The sequence below is a fragment of the Cygnus olor genome, chromosome 1, assembly GCF_009769625.2.
Source record: "Cygnus olor isolate bCygOlo1 chromosome 1, bCygOlo1.pri.v2, whole genome shotgun sequence".
Taxonomy (NCBI): domain Eukaryota; kingdom Metazoa; phylum Chordata; class Aves; order Anseriformes; family Anatidae; genus Cygnus; species Cygnus olor.
The window spans coordinates 66730102-66749611 of NC_049169.1; the positions used below are offsets into that span (position 1 = coordinate 66730102).

At 46.3% G+C, this 19510-nt stretch overlaps 1 protein-coding gene across 3 annotated transcripts; it reads left to right on the plus strand.

The window, feature by feature from the left end:
• The first annotated feature begins 686 nt into the window (after nucleotides 1–686).
• BPGM (bisphosphoglycerate mutase) lies at nucleotides 687–18470 on the plus strand. Of its 3 annotated transcripts, XM_040563690.1 has the most exons (4): nucleotides 687–903; nucleotides 1101–1192; nucleotides 6466–7121; nucleotides 15314–18470. In XM_040563690.1, exons 3-4 carry the CDS (start codon nucleotides 6521–6523, stop codon nucleotides 15490–15492), a joined length of 780 nt encoding a protein of 259 aa, XP_040419624.1. In that variant the 5' UTR covers nucleotides 687–903; nucleotides 1101–1192; nucleotides 6466–6520; the 3' UTR covers nucleotides 15493–18470. The 3 variants fall into 3 exon arrangements, with proteins under 3 accessions (XP_040419624.1, XP_040419633.1, XP_040419643.1); XM_040563699.1 differs by lacking the exon at nucleotides 1101–1192 and having other exon boundaries at nucleotides 747–903; XM_040563709.1 differs by lacking the exons at nucleotides 1101–1192; nucleotides 15314–18470 and adding an exon at nucleotides 8896–11233 and having other exon boundaries at nucleotides 747–903.
• The last annotated feature ends 1040 nt before the right edge of the window (nucleotides 18471–19510 follow it).

Genomic DNA, 19510 nt, shown 5'->3' on the forward strand with positions numbered 1-19510 from the left:
GTGGAGCTGAGGGGTGGTGGACAAAAGGCCAACTGTGTCCTGGGCGGCATCAACAGAGGGGTGGCCAGCAGGGGAGGGAGGGGATTCTGCCCCTCTGCTCTGCTCTGTGAGACCCCACCTGGAGCCCTGCGTTCAGCTCTGGGGCCCCCAGCACCAGAAGGACATGGACCTGTGGGAGTGGGCCCAGAGGAGGCCACGGGGCTGATCAGAGGGCTGGAGCACCTCTCCTATGGAGACAGGCTGAGGGAGCTGGGGCTGTTCAGCATGGAGAAGGGAAGGCTCCGGGGAGACCTCGTTGTGTCTTTTCAGTACTTAAAGGGGGCTTATAAAACAGATGGAGGACTTTTTGCTTGGCCAGACAGTGACAGAACACGGGGGGATGGCTTCAAACTACTAGAGCGGAGCTTTAGACGAGAGGTCGGGGGAAGCTCTCCCCTCAGGAGCGGTGAGGCCCCGGATCGCGCTGCCCACAGGCCGTGGCCGCCCCATCCCTGGGCCTGCTCCCGGCCCGAGCCCACCCCTCAGGGAAGCCCCGCCCCGCCCCTCCCCTCCCTCCGTGCTGGCCCCGGGGCCGCGCAGGGGCCGTGCAGGGGCCGCCCGCCGCCCGCCCGCCCAGGCCGCCGCTTCCGGCACAGGTGACCTCCCGCCCCGCCGCCCCGCCCTCCCGCGGCCGCGCCCACCGGCGCGCTCCGATTGGCTCTGGGTGCCGCTCATCCGCCGGGCCGTCCAATCGCGCCCTCCGCTCCCTCCCCGGCGTCACGGGCGCGCGGACGCCGGGGGTTTATAGAAGAGCTCGGGGGGCAACTGCTCAGCGGCGGGAGGAGGGCGGCTAGGGTGGGGGTAGAGTTGTGGGGTGCAGCCGAGGCGGTACGGGCGGGCCGCTGCCTCCCTGTTCTCCTGCGGGTAAGGCGGCCGTTAACGGCCTGAGGGGGCAGCTAACGGTCGGGGGGCTCCGTGAGGGGCAGGCCGGGGGCTCCGGTGCGGCCCCGTGTGTGGGGTGCGCTCTGCTTTCGTACAGCCCCGAAAGCAAGCGGTGGCTGGCATGGCGTGGCCGTCTGTGGCTCCCTTGTGCGAGCGGTCGGTGTGTGCTCCTCCTGCAGGTAACAGCCCAGTGTCTGGGGGCCCTGTGAAAAGCAGAGCAGCTATCGAGTCTGCTGGGATCTGTGGGGGCTGTGCCTTTGCCATAGGGAAGGTGAGTAAGGTTGTTTCGGTGCCTGGCTCTCAGGCTTTGTAGCTAAACGCTTCCGTAAGTGTACTGATGTTCAAGCAGCCCTGTGACTGCCAGTCCTTTCTAAAGGGTGGTGATTCTCAATCCTTTATATAACTGAGCTGGAGTTTATAGTCCTCAGGTGGTCCTAGGTCTTTGTATAAGGCTTTTCTTCGTTAAATTCACTGAGCTGCTTTTTTTTTCAGACCCAAAGTACCTGAATAAGAATGTGTGTGAACAGGTGCATCTCCTTTATTGTTGGATCTTGTTTTTTTTGTACTCAGTCTTAACATAGTCTTGCAAATGACTTGATTTGTTCTTGTGGATAATACAGTTGATCTGAACAGTGAGGTATTTGCAGAGATGCAGCTTTCTAGGGGGCTGTGTTTTGTTTAGCTTTTGCTGTGGATGCTGCAACTTTTAATGGTACCTGTGGGCTGTTGGAGAAAGTACCTTGGCTCTGGATGGAAGTGCTGTCTGTAGTTCTTGTAAAGCTGGTATCTGATAAGGTATGGATCACTACTATATCTGACTGATAGAACATGACAACTACATCTTAATATAAGTTGATTTCTTTGCATAGTGTGCAGTTGATGACTGAGTGGAAAAAGCAGGACGTGCAAGGGATTTCAACTGAGATGCTCCTTGTGCTACATAAAACTCAAGTCTCTTCACTGTGAGATCAGACTTCATCTTGTATTTACCAACGGTCTGTTGTCTATCAGACAACACCTGCTGATATTATGTAAAACTCTGGTAGCCCTTAGCTTCACAAAGCCCTTGAGCTGTCCCAGTAGTTGGAAGCTGTTGCATGGTGTCCTTGTGTGATGTATGCTCTTTCCTCACATGGTGAGGCATGTTGCTCTGGAGCTGGTCAGTTCGGGTGCTGGACCAGGGTGATTTCCTGAGCCGGGGAAGCCCCAGGGTAGTGGAGTGACCTCCTGGAAACCCTTGCATGGGTTGTGAAAGCTACCACTTGAAGAATAGGCAGCTCTGGGGTGTGCTAGTGACCGCAAACAAGCATAAGGAAGGTGTGGCACCCTGTGTATTTACTGGCACTTGCAGGGTCACAGTTGTCTGGACAGAGTGGTGGGCACTTGACTGAGGGTAAAGGCTGCAGCTCCGTCTGGGGTTTCCTCCACCTCCCCCAGAGTTGCTTGATACTTCCACTCAGACAGAGCTGCTGGAGGGACAGGCTGCAGTGTGCAGCTCAGACTGCAGAAAGTGCCCAGACCTTTCCCTTTTGGTGGGGTGGGCAGCAAACCTGCCTGCAAAATCTCTCTCTGGGTAGAGGGCCTCCTGCAGGAGGTGGTGAGAAGGCTGCAATATCAGGAAAGCTGAGGAGGAGTTAGGTGGTTCCATATGTCATCTGCAGCAAACTCACTCAGAAACCTGTCTTCAAGCCCTTAGAGAAGGGAGTTAAACTGAAAAAACAGCAATGGAAGCTTCTTACAGCAAAGAGCAGCAGGAGGAAGAGATTTCCCCCGTTGTCAGTGTGACTCTATGGCCTATGTTCTGCCCTTGCAGAACCACTGGACTGCAGAGGAGGAGCAGTCATGTCAAGGGAGATGCGGGTGTTGACTGAGCCAGCTTGTTCTGTTCACTCTATAATGACCAGTCCAACCAAGAAACGGAGATGGATAATAGTAGTAGGGAACTTTCTTCTGCAGGGATCAGAGGTGGCTCTTTGTTGATCTGACCTACTTGCAAGAGGTTTGCCTATGGGGCTTTTATTAGGGCTGATGCCAAGAGACTGCTGCGCTTTGTACAACCCACAGATCACTGTCCACTGTTATTTTAGTGTGGGCACCAACAACACTGTCAAGCAGTCCAAGGTATATCATAGAGGACTACAGAGCATTTGGAGCATCTCTGTAAGAGCCTCTGGAGCACAGGTGGCTCAATCCACTGACTCAGTGGTTTGATGCCAGTGCCAGCAATGGATGCCCAGAGCCAAGGAAGGGGTCAGACCAGCAGCAGAGTGCCTAAAGAGCAGCACAAAGGAATGTCAGCTACTCTGTCAAATAAGTTTCATTAGGAACCAAGCTGAAGTGCTTCTACTTGAATGCATGTGGCTAGGGAAATAAGGGGAACTGGAAGTTTTACTTCAGTCTCAGGGCTGTGGTATCATTGGCCTCAGTGAGATGTGGTGGGATGGCTTGCCTGTCTGGAGATAGGTGGGGGTGGGGGTTTTGGGGTCCTTCAGGAGAGATGGGGAAGGAGAGGAGGTGGGGTAGCCCTGTATGTTAGGGAATGCCTTGGCTGCATGGAGCTGAGTGGTGGTGATGAAAGGGTTGAGTCTGGTTGGGAGTCAGGGAAAAGGCAGGCTGGTGGGGGAGAAGATGAGTATGGCTGAACAGAGCTTCTGGAACTGAACACGAAAAAGTTCATGTACCCTGGAAAAAGGGATGGGCAACACGAGAGAACTGTAGAACTATTGTCAAGTTGCACAGGGTGAAAATTAGGCTGAAGCCCGGCTGGAACTCAGTTTGGCTAGTGCAGTAAAAGACAATTAAATGCTTTTATTATATCAACAACAAAAGGAGGATTAAGGAGAATCTCCATACTTTATTGGATGTGAGGGGAAATTTAGTGATGAAAGATAAGGTTGGGGTACTTAATGTCTTTTTTTGCCTTCTTTTTTATTAGAAAGGCCACTTGTTCCCAGGGTACCCAGCCTCCTCAGTTGGAAGACTGACAGGGAAGGAGATGAGTAATAATCCCTATAATCCAATGGGGTGACCTACTACATCTTTGAATGTTTTTAAGTCTGGGTACCGAAGGAGCTGGTGGAGGTGCTTGCCAAGCCTCTTTCAGTAATTTATTAGCAGTCCTGGCTAACTGGGGAGGTCCAAGTTTACTGGAAATTAGCAAATGTGACTCTGATCTGCAAGAAGAGTGAGAAAGGAGGATCCAGGGAATTAGTGTGACCTCATTACAAGGGAAGGTTATGGAGCAGATCATCTCGAATGCCATTGCATGGCACATATGGGACAATTGAATGATCAAAAAGAGGCAGCATGTGTTTATGAAGGGCAGGTCCTGCCTGACTAACCTGATCTCCTTCTGTGACAAGATGACCTGCTTAGTAGGTGAGGGAAAGGCTGTGGGTGGTGTTTACCTGGCTTGTAGTAAAGCATTTGACACCAGTTACTGCAGTGCTCTGCTGGAGAAACTGGCTGTGAATGGCTTGGATGGGTGTATAGGGTGAAGAAATCAAAGCCACAGCAAATGGAGTTCAAGCCAGCTGATGGCTGGTCACCAGGGGTGTTTTCTAGGCCTTAGTCTTGTTTAACGCTTTCCACAATCCTCAGCATGAGGGGACCAAATCCGCCCTCGGTAAGTTTGCAGACAACATCAGGTTAGGTGGGAGTGTGGATCTGCTTGAAGGCAGGAAGGCTTTGCAGAGGGATCTGGATCGGCTGGATCAATGGGCCGCATCCGAGCACAGCTTCAGCGAGGCTCCGTGCTGGGTTCTGTACTTGGGTCCTAAACTGATGCAGTGGTACAGGCCTGGGGAAGAATGGCAGAGGAGGACCTGGGGGTGCTGGTCAACAGCTGTCTGAATGTGAGCCAGCAGCATGCCCAGGTGGCCAAGAAGGCCAAGATTGTCCTGGCCTGCATCAGCAATGGTGTGGCCAGCAGGACCAGGGAAGTGACTGTTCCTCTGTACTCAGTGCTGCTGAGGGACGAGAAAGCAAGATTTAATGAGTGGCTGAGGGAACTGGAGAAGAGGAGGCTGAGGGAGACCTCATCACTCTCTATGACTACTGAATGGAGGCTGCAGTGAGGGTGTCAGTCTGTCAAGTGACAAGTGATAGGACATGAGGAAACTGTCTCAGGTTACTCCAGAGGAGATTTAGACTGGACATTGGGAAGATCCTCAGACAGGGTGGTCAGTTATGGGAACAGACTGTCCAAGGAAGTGGAGTTGCCACTTCTGGAGGTTTTTAAGAGAAGAGACGCCCTCTTTACGTGAGGGGCGTAGTTCAGTGATGGGACTCGATGGGGTCAGGCTGGTAGCTGGATTCTTTTGAATGTCTTTTCCAACCTAGATTTTTCTGTGATTGTGGGTGTAAAGGAGAGCTTGAGATGCTGTTGGCCTCAATACTTTGATGTTGGCTGTAATGAATTCAATTTCTCTATATGCTCTTTGAAAGCGTTTGGTAAAAATGAATGCTGATATTGTAGTGGGTGCTTTCCAAAACCCAGGCTGTGTGGGTTTAACTCATACTACAGATGGGTCTGAATTTGAGCCACATGGAGTGTGACTGAAGCAGCTCCAACTGATTTATAAATATTACATAAATATTTAATTTCTGGGAATCCAGTCCTAAGTTAGGTCATAGTCTAGCACCCATGGAAGACAACCCAGAATTCCTGTTGTGTAGTCAGCTGAAATAGAGAAAGGTGCTGTTTGACCTCATGGATGTGTAGCTGTATTTATTGAAGACAAAATGCCAGTTTTACCTATGGGAAAAAGTAGAATCATAAATCCCAGCCTGTAAGAACAGAAGTGGAAAATGGGCTTTAAAGTCAGGCAGAGGGATGGAATACACTGTGAAATGCGTTCTGGGTTCCACGAGATGAGGGCTCACTAGCTGTGCATCGCATCCTAGGATTGTCTTGTGGCATTTGAGTGTGGAGGAATGGTTGAGGAGGTAGCCTGGAGAAAAATAGAGGAGAGATTAGCAGATGAGGAGTGCTGGGGAGAAAATGTGACGAAGCAAGTTATGTGGAGCATAATTATGGTCAAATTTCATTTGAGAAAGCTAATAAGGTTCTGTGGTGGCTCTCTCCAATTGCTGAGTCTCACAGTTGGTGTCTGTGTGCCTGCATCCCCTTGGAGCTGGTGTGGGCCTGGGCAGCTCTCAACCTTTGTCTCCATGTCTTGCCTCTAATTTCATGAGTCACCACAGAGTGAGGTCTGCTTCTCTGATTGGGAGCCACTGCTGTTGAATGAGGCTCTATTTAAGCACTTGATGGAAATCCGTAGGCAGGAATACCTTGCACAAATCTACCACTAATCAATTGGGTAAGTGGGCTTGTCCCAGCAAGCTGCATGGAGGATGGTGCTTTTCCTCACATGCGAGGGTGGAAAGGAATTCAAATCCAGGAGACCTTACAGGTAAAAACATACTCATCAGACATTAGTCTTTGGTTGTTTTGATCCTGATAGTTGTCTGCTCTTTTCTGCCATATTAATACTTGTAATGCATTATCTGTGGGTTGTGTTTGTGTGTCTCATCTATGCCCAGATGCCTCATTGCTAGATGCCAGACCTGTGTTCATCTGTGCCAAGCTGCAACCACCATGGCTAAGTACAAGCTTGTTCTCCTAAGACATGGGGAAGGAGCCTGGAACAAGGAGAATCGCTTCTGCAGCTGGGTGGACCAGAAGCTGAGCAGTGATGGGATAAGGGAAGCTCAGAACTGCGGCAAACACCTTAAAGCCCTGGGCTTTGAGTTTGACCTTGTCTTCACCTCTGTACTCAGGCGCTCCATCCAGACTGCATGGCTGATTCTGGAAGAGATGGGCCAGGAGTGGGTCCCCATTCAGAGCTCATGGCGACTGAATGAGCGCCACTATGGTGCGCTGATTGGTCTCAACAGAGCAGAGATGGCTCTGAATCATGGGGAAGAGCAAGTGAAAATCTGGAGGAGAAGCTATGATGTTACCCCGCCTCCCATAACTGAATCTCATCCCTACTATGAAGAGATCTACAATGACCGCCGGTATAAATGTGGTGATGTCTCCCAGGATAATCTTCCAAAGGCTGAAAGTCTGAAAGATGTGCTTGATAGACTCCTTCCCTATTGGAATGAAAAGATAGTGCCAGAACTCAAAAGTGGCAAAATGATCCTTATATCTGCTCATGGCAACAGCAGCAGGGCACTGCTCAAGCACGTGGAAGGTAAGGGTCTTCCTCTTAGCCTTCCCCTCTTCCCCCTACACACCTGTGTGGAGTTCTGCATTTTTCTCTGCAGTGTATTGCTCATCTGGACAATGTAACATTTAATTTCTGTGGTCTACAAGGAGAAAGTGAAAAGTTGACCTACTGGAACAGGACTCAAACTAGGGGCTGAAGAGTGGTGAGGAAGAATCAGTTGGGTTAACATAGTTGAAGAGCACCCCACTTCCCCCTCTTATTGCTGCTCATTTTAAACAAGTGTATTCAGACTAACTTTGTGGTTAGTCTAGACAAACTCTTCAGACTGGTTTTTGCATTTATTCAGCTGTTTTGCCAGAAGGGTTGAAGTCATAATCTGTTTATTAAACAAGCATTGCTTTAACATGGTGGAAAAAACTCTCTTGGGTTGCAGGATGTGTTCTTGACTTTATTGTGGTGTTCCTTCTTCTAAGGATTCAGTCCTGGTGATTCTTAAAAGCTTCTGTGACAGGGAGTTCTGTAGGAAGTATGTACTTGCTGAAGCTTATGAATGTACTGTAATATTTCCAGATACAGAAAATGCCTGCCAGTCAACAGCTAAGCTAGTAGCTTAGCATGAAGTTGATTATTTGGGACCTGGAAAGAAAGTGATTTATTTTTTCTAGATTATTCCTTCTCTCCCACCTCTTTATAATAACATGGCTTCTAGTATAAGCAATCCTGAACTGGAAGGAAGTGTATTCATTTCTCTATGGGCAGCGTAGAATTTAGTGACTACCATGTGCATGAGAGCAGTCTGCTAGGGATATAGCTGTGAATATTTGCAAACTGGATTGTGCCCACTCAGTTTTCTCTAGCTCTAAATTCCGTGTACCTTCATAGCTCTGACTCTGTAAGGCATGTTTTGCATTCAGGCATGCTGGAACAGTCAGTGCAGCTGATGCTGTAGTGGGAGTCAAAAGCCCAGAGGATAAGCACACCCAGGTGGCTTCCAGGTCTACAGAGGCAGTAAATTCTGTCTTGGGTACTGGTCCCTCGGATGTGGGAGGAAGGCTGGTTCAGCTGGTTCCACTGATGTGGTCAGGATGGCTGTCCGTATGTGAAATGATTTTAAAAATAGAGGGGATAAAGGGACAGGAGGACTCCCAACCAGTGCCCCCTCCCTGCCCCCTAAGAACTGAAGCAGTGCAGGAAGCCATGCTGGCCAAGCTGTCTAGGTGTGAGATGCCACTTTCTGCGGAAACCCTGGGCAACTCTTCATGCAGTTATGTACCAAAACTAGAGGGGACAGCATCAGCAACTGATAAACATTATTTTTAAAATGTGCCTGGTTTTCTTCTCATTGAGGTCAGTGAGAGCAGTAAGTTAGAGCCAGCTGCAAAGCTTTTCTGTGGATATCCTAAATTAGGTGCAATTCCTTAAGAGCTGCCCACATTACAACTACAAACGAGAAAACAACCAAACAAAACAGATTTTTGTGTATTGGACCATACCTCATCCCTCCCAGTGCATGCCTGCATAGTTAAATGTGAGGAATCCTTGGCAGAGGATCTTGTTCTTTTCACCAAGGACTGTCCATCAGCTACCTCAGCTCCCACACAGGAGCAATTACAAGAGATGTGCTGGCTCTTCTCTGCCCTAAGCAGTGGGGATCTGGATTGCTGCAGAGCTGTCCTGAAGGGTGGTGTGAGCAGAACTTTAAGACCTGATATTGCCACCTGCATTTTTTGCCTATCTCCAGTCTATGTCTAGTTAAGAGATGCCTTGTCTGTTTTCATGACTCTCTTTCTCCTGAAAGGTTGTGAGCTGCTCTGGAGCCTTGCTGGAGCTGGACCTCATCCAACAGTGTTTAAAGTTTGTTAGCCTGCTGTACTTGTAGCACCCACTGTGGAGTGGGCTTTATTTTGTGGGGGCTTTTTATAACAAACTGTCTTATACCTGTGGGAAGTGCCTTGGCTCCTCTGTCTTCACTGGAGCCATGTTTTTTGGGGCACTGAGAAAATGGGCTTCAAATTCTTCAAGAAGCAGTCATAAATGACTGCTTGGGTATCTTAGTAACAAGTTAATTGTGGAAGCTGTAGCTCAAGCTTTAAATGGCAATAAATATTTTCACTCAACTAGAGTTGATGAAATAACTTCAGTTGTTTTGAGGTGAAACTTCATGCCTTTTCTCAAAGGTTTTGCAAGTTATCCTTGAAGTTCCTATTTCAAAGTGTTTTTTCAAAACAGGCATTCAGTTTTCTGAATCAGAATGTTTTTTTAATCGAAAAAGCGGCTGTTTTCCCCTTGCACACAAAAATCATCAGAGCAGTGGAATGTCAGGCGAACAAGCCTTTGATTGTAGGTTTGGACTTTGTTTTCTCAGTGCTCAGGGTAGACCTCAGTAGGGTAAGTGAGATGTCTGTGGGATCTGTCACAGTTTCCATGTGAGAAGATTTAAAAGTAAAATTGCTGTAGCCTTGCTGAAAACAGTATTTAACAAAAAAAAAGCAACTGGATGGTCATGTTGTATGCACTCAGATCAGAAACAGCAGCTGCTCTCAGAGCTTGCTGTTTGGTCCCTGTGGGCTGAGTGACCTGTCCCAGAGGGTGCTGGTGGCCTCCGGTGAGGATGCTGGGCAGTGGTCCTTGTAGGTAAAAGCCCTGTGAATATGATAAATGCCACCAAGGAGACAGACACGTGGCTGTTTTGTGTCACAAAGATACAGCATTGGTGACAGATCCCAGTCATAGTGACTAGGCTTGTCTAGTCCTCTCAGAATACTCATCTTTGCATCATCTGCAGGTGATCTGTGTGATGATGCTAGTAATCATTGCCAATTAAGTTGGCAAAGGAGTGGCATCATCCCACTCTCTGGCTGTGCTCCTGTTTTTCTTGTGAGCTTGTTGGGCATTTTTGAGTTAGCTTTGCCTCTAAACTGGCAAAACCAGCAAGGAGTGGGTAGCTTTCTGCCCTGTTGGTGGCTGAGTCTGCTCAGGGAAGAGTGTGACAAGTGCCTGTGGGTAGTACAGGAAGGTTGGAACAGCCTGACCCAGATCTGGAGCTGCGAGGGCATGGCTTCAGAGACCAGTTGTTAGTGACTTCCAAAGGTGGAGTGTGAGGAGGACCTGTGGAGTCGCGTCTTCTTGAGCAGACTGGTTTCGGGCACATTTGTGAGAAGGCGGTGATCTTTTCCACAAACTTAGGCCAGTAGAGGGAAGAGTTCATCATAGCGCGCTACCTGACAGAAAGGCAGTAATATTAGTATACCAGGCCTCTTGTGTGAGGGACTCTGAACAGTGCTTCAGCCAGAGATGGGGTCTTTTGCCAAAGCCCTGTCCAAGAACAAGGTGTATGCTGGTAGGCTCCAGAGTTGCATGCTCAGAATTGTTGGTCACAGTGTTGCTGTGAGTTCCTGGCTGTGGTAGTGCGGCCTGGGTCACTTCTGAAGGACTGTGGGCCTTTCTCACCCTAATGGCATAGCTGGCAGCTAATGCTGTTGGTATCAGATCTAATCTGTGACTGCTTGAGGAGTTTAAGGCAGGCTGTGACTCCTCTACTGCATGAGAATACTGTAGTGTAAGAAGAAACATGGATCTATCTCATGGGATTGGCCTCAGTAATGGCCCCTGTCAAATTCAGGCCATGATCAGGATCTCATTTCCTATTGACATAGGAGAAAAGGTCGGCAGATGTAAGGGTGAAGCATGTTGATGATATGCTGCAGCAATGGTGGTAGCCCACCTATTGTTCCCAAAGTCTGCACAGTGAGATTAGATCCTGTAAAGGTCAAGAGCTAGATTATAACACAACCTACTTCTGCTACTTCACTGAAGCTAGGTCTTCTGTCAGCCTGCATGCAGCTGGCACCCCTTTAAGGAGGGCAGCATCAGGTCCTGGGTATTTAACTTCAGACTACAGCTTCAATATTATCATTAAGATTGTGGGAAGGATGCAGGACCTGATCTGGATCTCAAATACAAAGCACTTCTAGAGCAATCCCATTGTAGATGAATTTTCATCTGTTAGATGAATCATCTGTCCTCAAGTGTAGCTAACAGGCAAGGAAGGAGGGGTGTTGCTGTTCTCAACAGATGTTCATGGAATGGGTTGAGTTGCAAGGCACCCTGAAAGTCATCTGGTCCAGCCCCCTGCTCAAGCAGGGGTACCTACAGCAGGCTGCCCAGGGCCATGTGCAGGTGGCTTTTGAAGATTTCCAAGGAGGGAGACGCAACAGCCTCTCTGGGCAACCTTTGCCAGCGTTCCAGCACCTGCACAGTAAAATGCTTCCCAGTGTTCAGACAACCTTCAGTGTCCTGGCACGGGGCACCACTGAAAAGAGCCTGGCTCTGTCTTTACACCCTTCCTTCAGGTGTTTATGTACGTTGATAAGATCATCTCTGAGCCTTCTGTTCTCCAGGCTAAATAGTTGCACCACGCTCTTCCATTCATCAGAGGAGAGATGGGATTCTTCAGTCCTTTAACCATATCTGTGGCCCTTCCTTGGACTCTCTCCAGTATCTCCATGTGTCTCATGCTGGGTAGCCCAGCAGTGAACTGTGTGCGGCCTCACCAGTGCTGAGTAGAGAAGGATCACCTCCCTGACCTGCTGGCAATGCTCTGCCTAATGCAGCCCAGCTTAGTGTCAGCCAAGGGCACGTTGCTGGCTTATGTTCAGTTGGTGCCCACCAGGACCCCCAGGCCCTTTTCTGCCAAGCTGTTTTCCAGCTGGGCGGCCCCCAGCACATCCTGGTGCCTGGGGCTGTTCCTCCCCAGGGGCAGGGCTCTGCACTTCTCCTCATGGGACTCGATGAGCTTCTGCTGGCCCACTTCAGCCTGTTGAGGTTCCTCTGGGTGGCAACAAGACCTTCTGGTTTATCAGCTGCTCCTTCAGGTTTTGTCATCTGATGGTACACTTTTTGCCCCATCATCCAGATTATTACTGATGTTGAACAGGCCTGGACCCATCCCGGGGGTACACCATTAGTTACTGATCATCAATTAGTCTTTAGACCACTGGTCTCCACCCTCAGAGCTCAGCCATTCAGCCAACTTCCAGTCAAGGTCTTTGACCAGCTCTTCAAACTATGTTGTGCTTCTCTTGTTGCTCTGACCATAAGAATGGGAGGAAGACTTGGGAAGAACATGGGAGGGGGAGGGAGAAGAACCATCTCTTGTGGGAGTTGGCTGTAGGTGCTTAAACTTAAGCCACATGTGGTTTGCCTCTGCAGGACTTGCCAGAGTGCTAGTACTTTAGAGCTACAAGATACAAGTGAACTTTGAAGCTTGAAGAGATTTGTGGAGAAATGTACTTTGTAGTAGATCTGTGAAGTTAATACTGAAGGACTGCCTACCAGTGAAAGTCTCCCCCTGTGTATTTCACATCTTAAAGTAGGAGCCTGTTTGATCATCCAGTTCAGTTAAATGAAGTTTAAGTGAGCTGGAATAGTTTTGAATGTGACTTTGACAAATCTTTAAGTGCTATAACAAATTCTTATGATCATGTACATAATTGCTTCCTGCTGTACAGCTAATAAAGAACCAATGTTTAAGAGGTGCTCAAGAGAACATGGAGAATGTCCACTTGAAAAATGCAGTTGACCAGTCAGCATTTTATCTGGGGTCCTAAAGAAGGCTCCCTGAGTACTTTGGTAGTGTCTGTTCTCATGATTACTTCCTTAGGAATGATTAAACCTCTTTGGGGGAAAATCTGCTTCCAGCAGCATGGACTCAGCCCTGCTGAAGGATACTTAGGCTTTAGTATTACACTAGAGGGAAGAGTGTTGTTGCTTCAATGGTCTCATTTCCTGTTGCACCTTGTAGTCAGCAGTTGAATTCTTGTCCTCACTTCACTCTTCGTGTATGAGATTGGATGCAGTTGTAACACAGGCCAGGTCAAGTGAAATGCAGGAAAAGGTCACTGTGCTATAGTTAAAGCACATGAAGTAACCAGATAGCAGTTTAGCTTACACTCTGGCCATTCCAAGAGCAAGATGTGATCTCTTACTGTCTTCCTAGCCTGCTAGGGGGTGTTCTCTGGGCATTTTGCTTGCAACTGAGGGGCTTGTGTCAAGCCTGATCAACATCTCTCTGGCTGGACAGAAGTGCTATACAAATAGAGTAACAATGCTGAAATAAAGCAGCAGGACATTATTGGTTCTTTAGGATTTTCATCCATCTCAACCCAGAGCTCCAGCCTTCTGCCTGTGAGGCAATGCTTCCGCTGGAGGAAAAATCCCAGTGAGAAAGCCAACATTCTTGCTGCAACTTGTTTATCCCAGGCTGTACTTCTTATTTGTACATCCACACTAGTTGTCTCTGGTGTGGTCGCTGTGTTTGCTACAAAGGTAAAATGCATTTCTGAGTCTGTGTAGCAACAGCCACTTTTATTTAATCCAGATTTAGAGGAAACCTTTAAATATCCTGACAGCTGACCGCATTGTGGTTTGCCTAAATTCTCCCGTATGACTTCATCTGCTTTGTTTAAATCTGGATGGTTTAGTCTGGGAGGCTGAATGAGAGGTGGGCAGAACACTTCCTAGGGCCAGATTTTTTGTGTGGATATATGGTGACATATGTTAAAATCTGTGTTTAAGAATCCTGAAAATAAGATCTCAGCTTGGCTGCTTGTTTTGCAAACCAAAGTCCTTGAGCAAAATGCTTGTGCCTGGTAGATGGACTTTCCCATTGCGCATGGTTACAAAACTGTAGATGCTCCTTGGTGCTGTTATGTAGGCCTGGGATTCTACTCCTTATAACAGGTGAATTTACCCTTGTATACAGGGATCGATTCAACTGGCAGAGTATGTGGCTTTCTTGATGAACTGGTGGCTCAGTACAAAACAAGGAGCTTTTTGCAGGGGTTTATCTGTTTCTTGCTCCATTTCCTTCTGAAACAGCTGATCTGCAGCTAAACTAAGTGCTTGGTCTAACCAAAACAAGAACAGGTCACTGCAAATGTTTTGTGTAGTCTCAGGGTGGTGGCATAAAATGATTGTCACCTCCTGATTACTTGTTTTTTCTGACCTGCTGTCATACCACTGTTGCTGAATGGCTAGATTTTGTTTTTCTCTTAATGTGTTGGCTCTGCTCTTTTAATGTGAAAATTACTGGTAAATTTACACCCATGTGTTCAGAGAGCCACCTGTTTTGTCAGCTGCGCAAGAGAATGTTTTCTTGTCCTTTAGTTTATATGGAGTCATTGTTTTTTAGAAGCCTGTGTGCTTTTTGTAAGCATGAATTACTTGAAGGTGTCCTACTTCTCAACAGCAGGCAGGCTGAAACCTCAAGTGCTTCTTAAAGCAGAGATGGAAGGGGAAATGCTGATATTCTTCAATTCTGGACAGAAGGAAGTTGATGTCATCAGGAGTAATGTCTCCAGTCATTGCTCTTTAATGCGAACATTTAAACTTTTTAAAATTTTACTAGAGGCTTGGTCTCAAAACTCACTTGGATGCTTTAGACTTGTGCTTGATGTCAACATAATCAGAGGTTTCATTGAGATTGGAGCCCCAGAAAATGCATGGAGTTTTCTCCACAGGTATACCTTATTTTTAGTTTTCCTGCATTTCTGTTTCATTAAGTTGTATAATTTGACTTTCTTCCTTCTCTTCCTCTTTCCTTCATATGAAAATGGAAATGAGTGACCTGATCTAGTAATTCTGGTGGTAATACTGTAGGCAAACAGTCATAAGCATGCTTCTGAGAAATCAGGTGTGAGCAGTGATCCCTATACTGGGAGACTTAAATACTGATTTAAGATAACTGATTTAAGATATCTTCTCTTAAATTCTCTCTCCAATGGCTTCTCATGCAAACTAACTGTATCCTGTGTCTTTAAAGATAGTTGTATTGGTTAATTATCAGAGGGCTTTATGTTGGAATAACATGTAGACTATAATCTCTCCAATTGTGTATGAATTGTGAAGATGTAGAGGAGAGCCTATGTCCCCAGTGCCCTATATTAAAGGGCAGTTTCTTCCTGTTCAGTTCACATGTAGATGAGAAAATGAGGTAATTGTCCTTGGCTTGTCAGAAATTCCCTCCTGTAGCTGTTCTTAAAATGCTAACCAAGCTGGGGTCTAGCTGGGAACTGACCCTTCAGCAGCTGCTGGTGCTGCTGGAGGCTGGAAACAGTTCTTGATCATTTTAAGATGGGTTAATATTGGAAATAAGGCTGAGCACATATACAATTAGGAACGTGTTCACTAGCTGTAACTGTTTTTTTCTTTGGCAGGCATTTCCGATGAGGACATCATGAATGTTACTCTCCCCACTGGTGTGCCCATACTTCTTGAACTTGATGAGAATCTGCAACCTCTGGGCCCTCACCAGTTTCTTGGTGATCAGGAAGCTATCCAAGCTGCCATCAAAAAAGTGGAAGATCAAGGGAAAGTAAAATCTACTGAGAAGTAAAATCCTACTGATGAACACAATTATTTTCGAAGTGTATGGTAGTAAGTGACTTCTGTATGACTGCTAGGTTGCACTGTGTGAAAGTCTCAATTTCAAGAACTAAGTAATTGGAAGAGATAACTGAGTCTCAGGTTGGCAGATGAACCGTCTGCCTTTCAGAAACTGGAATTGAAATCTCAGCATGAGGTTATGGATACTGAAAAATGAAATCGAGATCATTTGGGTAATGGAAACTTGTGGGGCGGTCTGCCCTAGTTCTTGAATTGAGGAAGGCCCAGGGCAGAAAAAAGGGATATGATATTGCCATCTACCCATAACTAGAGCTGATCTGTTAAGGGGAAAAGCGCTGTACAGCACCAGCTTGTTGGACTAATTAAGTCCAGATTGTTATAGGCACTGACACTTTTTCACTGACGGAGCGGTGTCAAGTAACAGTAACCCAGTATGATTCTTTGTCAATGGCCATGGCAGTCCTTCAGAACACTTTCAACTGTACAACCCTCTTTCCTTTGGAGGTCTCCCAAGGCCAGTTCATGGTCCAGAGGTGAACTTTGTAATGTGTTGTGACTGTTACAGCTATCACAATTCTTACTACACTATGCTTCAATTTTTTAAGGAATCTAGAAGATATCCCTCTTTCACCATCTTTGTAAAGCCTAGCATGACTGCATTTTGCAGATGGCAGTAATGAGATTCAACTCAGACTAACCACAGACTAAGTACAAGTTTTCCTGCTCTATGTTTAAATGATAACTTAGTCCTTAATGAGCAACCTGAATAGCTTTGAAACATAAATAACATGTATTAGAGACTTGATCAGTTGTTAGAATCATTCATGTTTACCTCAGTGAAACTTTATGTATGAAACCCCTCTCCAAACTTTCCTGAGTTGCAAGGAACAGATAAATCTGTCCCATAGTGATACAGCTGTGGCATTGTTTGTACTGATTTCTCTGGAGGGCAGGAAGTGATGGGTAAGATGTGTAAGGTGTGTTACTGTGGGCAGCTCATACAGCTATCAAGCTTAGCAGGGAAGGTTATGCTGCAGTGCTTGGAAGTAGTTTCTTTTAAAGTTTTCCTCACAGTCATAGCTGGATTCCTACAGTGACCTTGCTTCTTTGCTTGGTGCTAGGCATGAGCGGTTCACTGTTATTGGGTGTAGTACAGTGTTCAGGCAGGGTAGTTCTGGTTTCACTTGCAAATGTGAAACTATTGTTACTTATATTTAGGTCTGACTCAATGTCTCAACATTTGAGCATCTGAATTCTGATCTCAGTTACCAGCATGGGTGGCACTTGTATATGCAGTATGAACTGAATGTGTCCTCAGCATGGCCCAGCTACAAATCCAAGAAGCTGATGAGAATTTCTTTGCTATGATGGTATAACCACTTTAGAAATCCTAGAGTAGCTCATTTGTAGTGAGCAGTTTTGTAGCTTGCTTTGTGAGTGTGAAGATGCTCTTGCTCTTTGAGGAGAGCAGTGTGATGGTGTTGTGCTTCTAACAATCTCCCTGCTATATGGAGGGAGCCTTTCCAGGTCAGATACCAGCTCACCTTAGTGTAGCCTGTACTCCATGAAAGACTTATTGGCTAGATTGTAGCTTCTCTTACCTGAACAATGCTTGGGCTTCACTTGTTTTATTTTGTAGCCCTTGCAATAGGAACAAACTACTTGTTTTTTCTTAAACATAAAGATGGTAATGATCATAAAGCTGGTAGGTTGCCTTTTTTGTACAAGTCAGGATATTCATTTTTTCTCTGAAACCCTGTTAGCAGCTTTCCTGCTACTAGATTTGTGACACTGGTTGACTTCTTTCTGGGTTTTTAGCTTTCTGTGCATAGTTACTCATCTTAATTGATACTTTGAGTCAGTGTTGTAGAGCTGCATTGTTGATCAGAAAACATTTACCTGTCAGTGCCGTGTGGGAGGACCACTGGCACTGAAGTGATGAATGTTTCCTCAAACATTCAATAATGTATGAAATCTTCTTACCAAGTAAAATTCCTTGTAGAATCATTAACAAGGCAAACCTAGCCACGTGTCATCATTGGGAACTGCATGCATCAGGATGTGTGAGCTTACAGAGCATGGCTGTGAGTGCCTGTATCCTTTTGGCATTGTGGTATTGTAATGTAGGACTTCTTGAGGGCTTGAAACAGCTGGGAGTATATGTGGAAAAAGTCAGCTGAACTGGGATATTCTCTAACAGAAGAGAGCATTGATGTTTGATATCCTCTGAGAGTGCACTGGGGAATGGGAAGGTGGATCATTGTGAAGAGCATTTACATTTCTTTCTGCAGCTGGATGGAGTTGACTGAAAACAGCCTTTCCAGATCCATGGATGGTAAGAAAAGAACAGTGATGTTTTCAGGTAGTGCTGTTTCTGCAGTGCTTATCAAGACAGGAATAGTGATGGAATAGTGATAGTGCCCTGGGAGGTTGGACTTCATTTGCTTTGGTTGTGATGCCAGGATTTTACATGTACATCTGGCAGCAATACCACCTCCCAAAAGTATCAGGTGGAACCAACTGGGGATTTCATTGTACTCTTTAAGATTATTTTAACACCTTGCAGTACTTGTTTCTGAGTAGTCTTGTAATTAAATTTGATTCATAAAACACATGTATATTGAAAAGAAACCAGCTTTCAACAGTTGCATCAGGAAGGATGTCTGCTCTTCAGGCATAGCTACATTAGAAGAACTGAGAATCTTGCTGCTGCTGGCTTTATAAATCAGTGGTTGGAAAACACTCTTCTGCATGTTTGAGTACGCCTCGAAGTCCTGTGGAGGTAACCAGTGTCACTACAATGGATGCTATGGATGTGGTTGATTGGATTGACTTATGTATTTTTAACTTGTGGTTCAATAGCAGTAATAGCTGTAGAATAACTTTTGAAAACCTTTTGTAAAGGTTTTCATGGTAGAGCTGAGAGGTTCTTTATAACTCAATAAATTCACCTGAAATAGAACTTAACTTTGCTTCAGTCTGTCTTTCTTCTAATGCCTTCCACTTTGCCACCTTTCTGGGATGGATAGGTAAATAAAGCTGTGACCTTCAGGGGTCTGGAGCTCATATCAAGCAGTACTTGATCACATATCATGCGGTCAGTTGGATAAAAATAGTTAAAGCAAACACTGCCTCATCTTTATGTGTGAAGAAGTCCGGCTGGAAGGGAACACATACCTGTTTGAAACTATGTGGACATTTGCATAGGAATAGCAAGTTAAACATAATTAGTTCCAGAGCACTGGAGCGAAACAAATGTTCACTGTCCATGTTTGCTTTTTATAATAATCACTATTTGATGGTGTGCCTAAAATTGTAGCTTCTGGACGTGAAGCCAGCTCCTTGACTCTCCAAAGACTGTCAAGCACAGTTCTGGCTCCAGAGAAAAGTGCAGGGGACTGCAGGGCTGCTTTTGTCTGCTGTTGATCTTCATGCAGAAGGCCTTATGTATTGCACTGGGAGGCAGTAGAGGCCTTACAGGTGGAACATTCAGGTAGAAATGGGGAAGATGCAACTGTGGCTTAAAGCAGAAGCATACTGACGAACATGACCTTTTAAAAGCTAGTCTTAGGATGGTATTAAGGGTGGGGAATAGAGCAAACCTGTCAGTTATTTGCATACTGCTATTTAATGTTTTTGAGTTGGTGTGGTAGTGCTGCCAACTAATTGAACGTGTACGGATGTTAAAACATTCCCCACACCCTTTATCCTCCACACCAATCACCTTTTGTACTTTGCTCTGTCCTGGTTAAACTCTGCCTTACTTATACCTCAAACTCTTCCTGAGTTATGCCCACTCTTTCCTGTGTTGGGAAAAGACTATATCTAAAGACTGGCTTGGCTGAGTCCTACCTGCCTTCTTATTCAAAGTTAGTGTGAAAGAGTTGCTGCAGCCAACTTGGAGTCTGCACAGGGTGAGGAGACAGACTGTTCAGTCACGTTTTCAAAATTTACAAAGCTTTTTTTAGTCTCTGGCATTGATGAGAACTGAATGCCAAACCAATCCA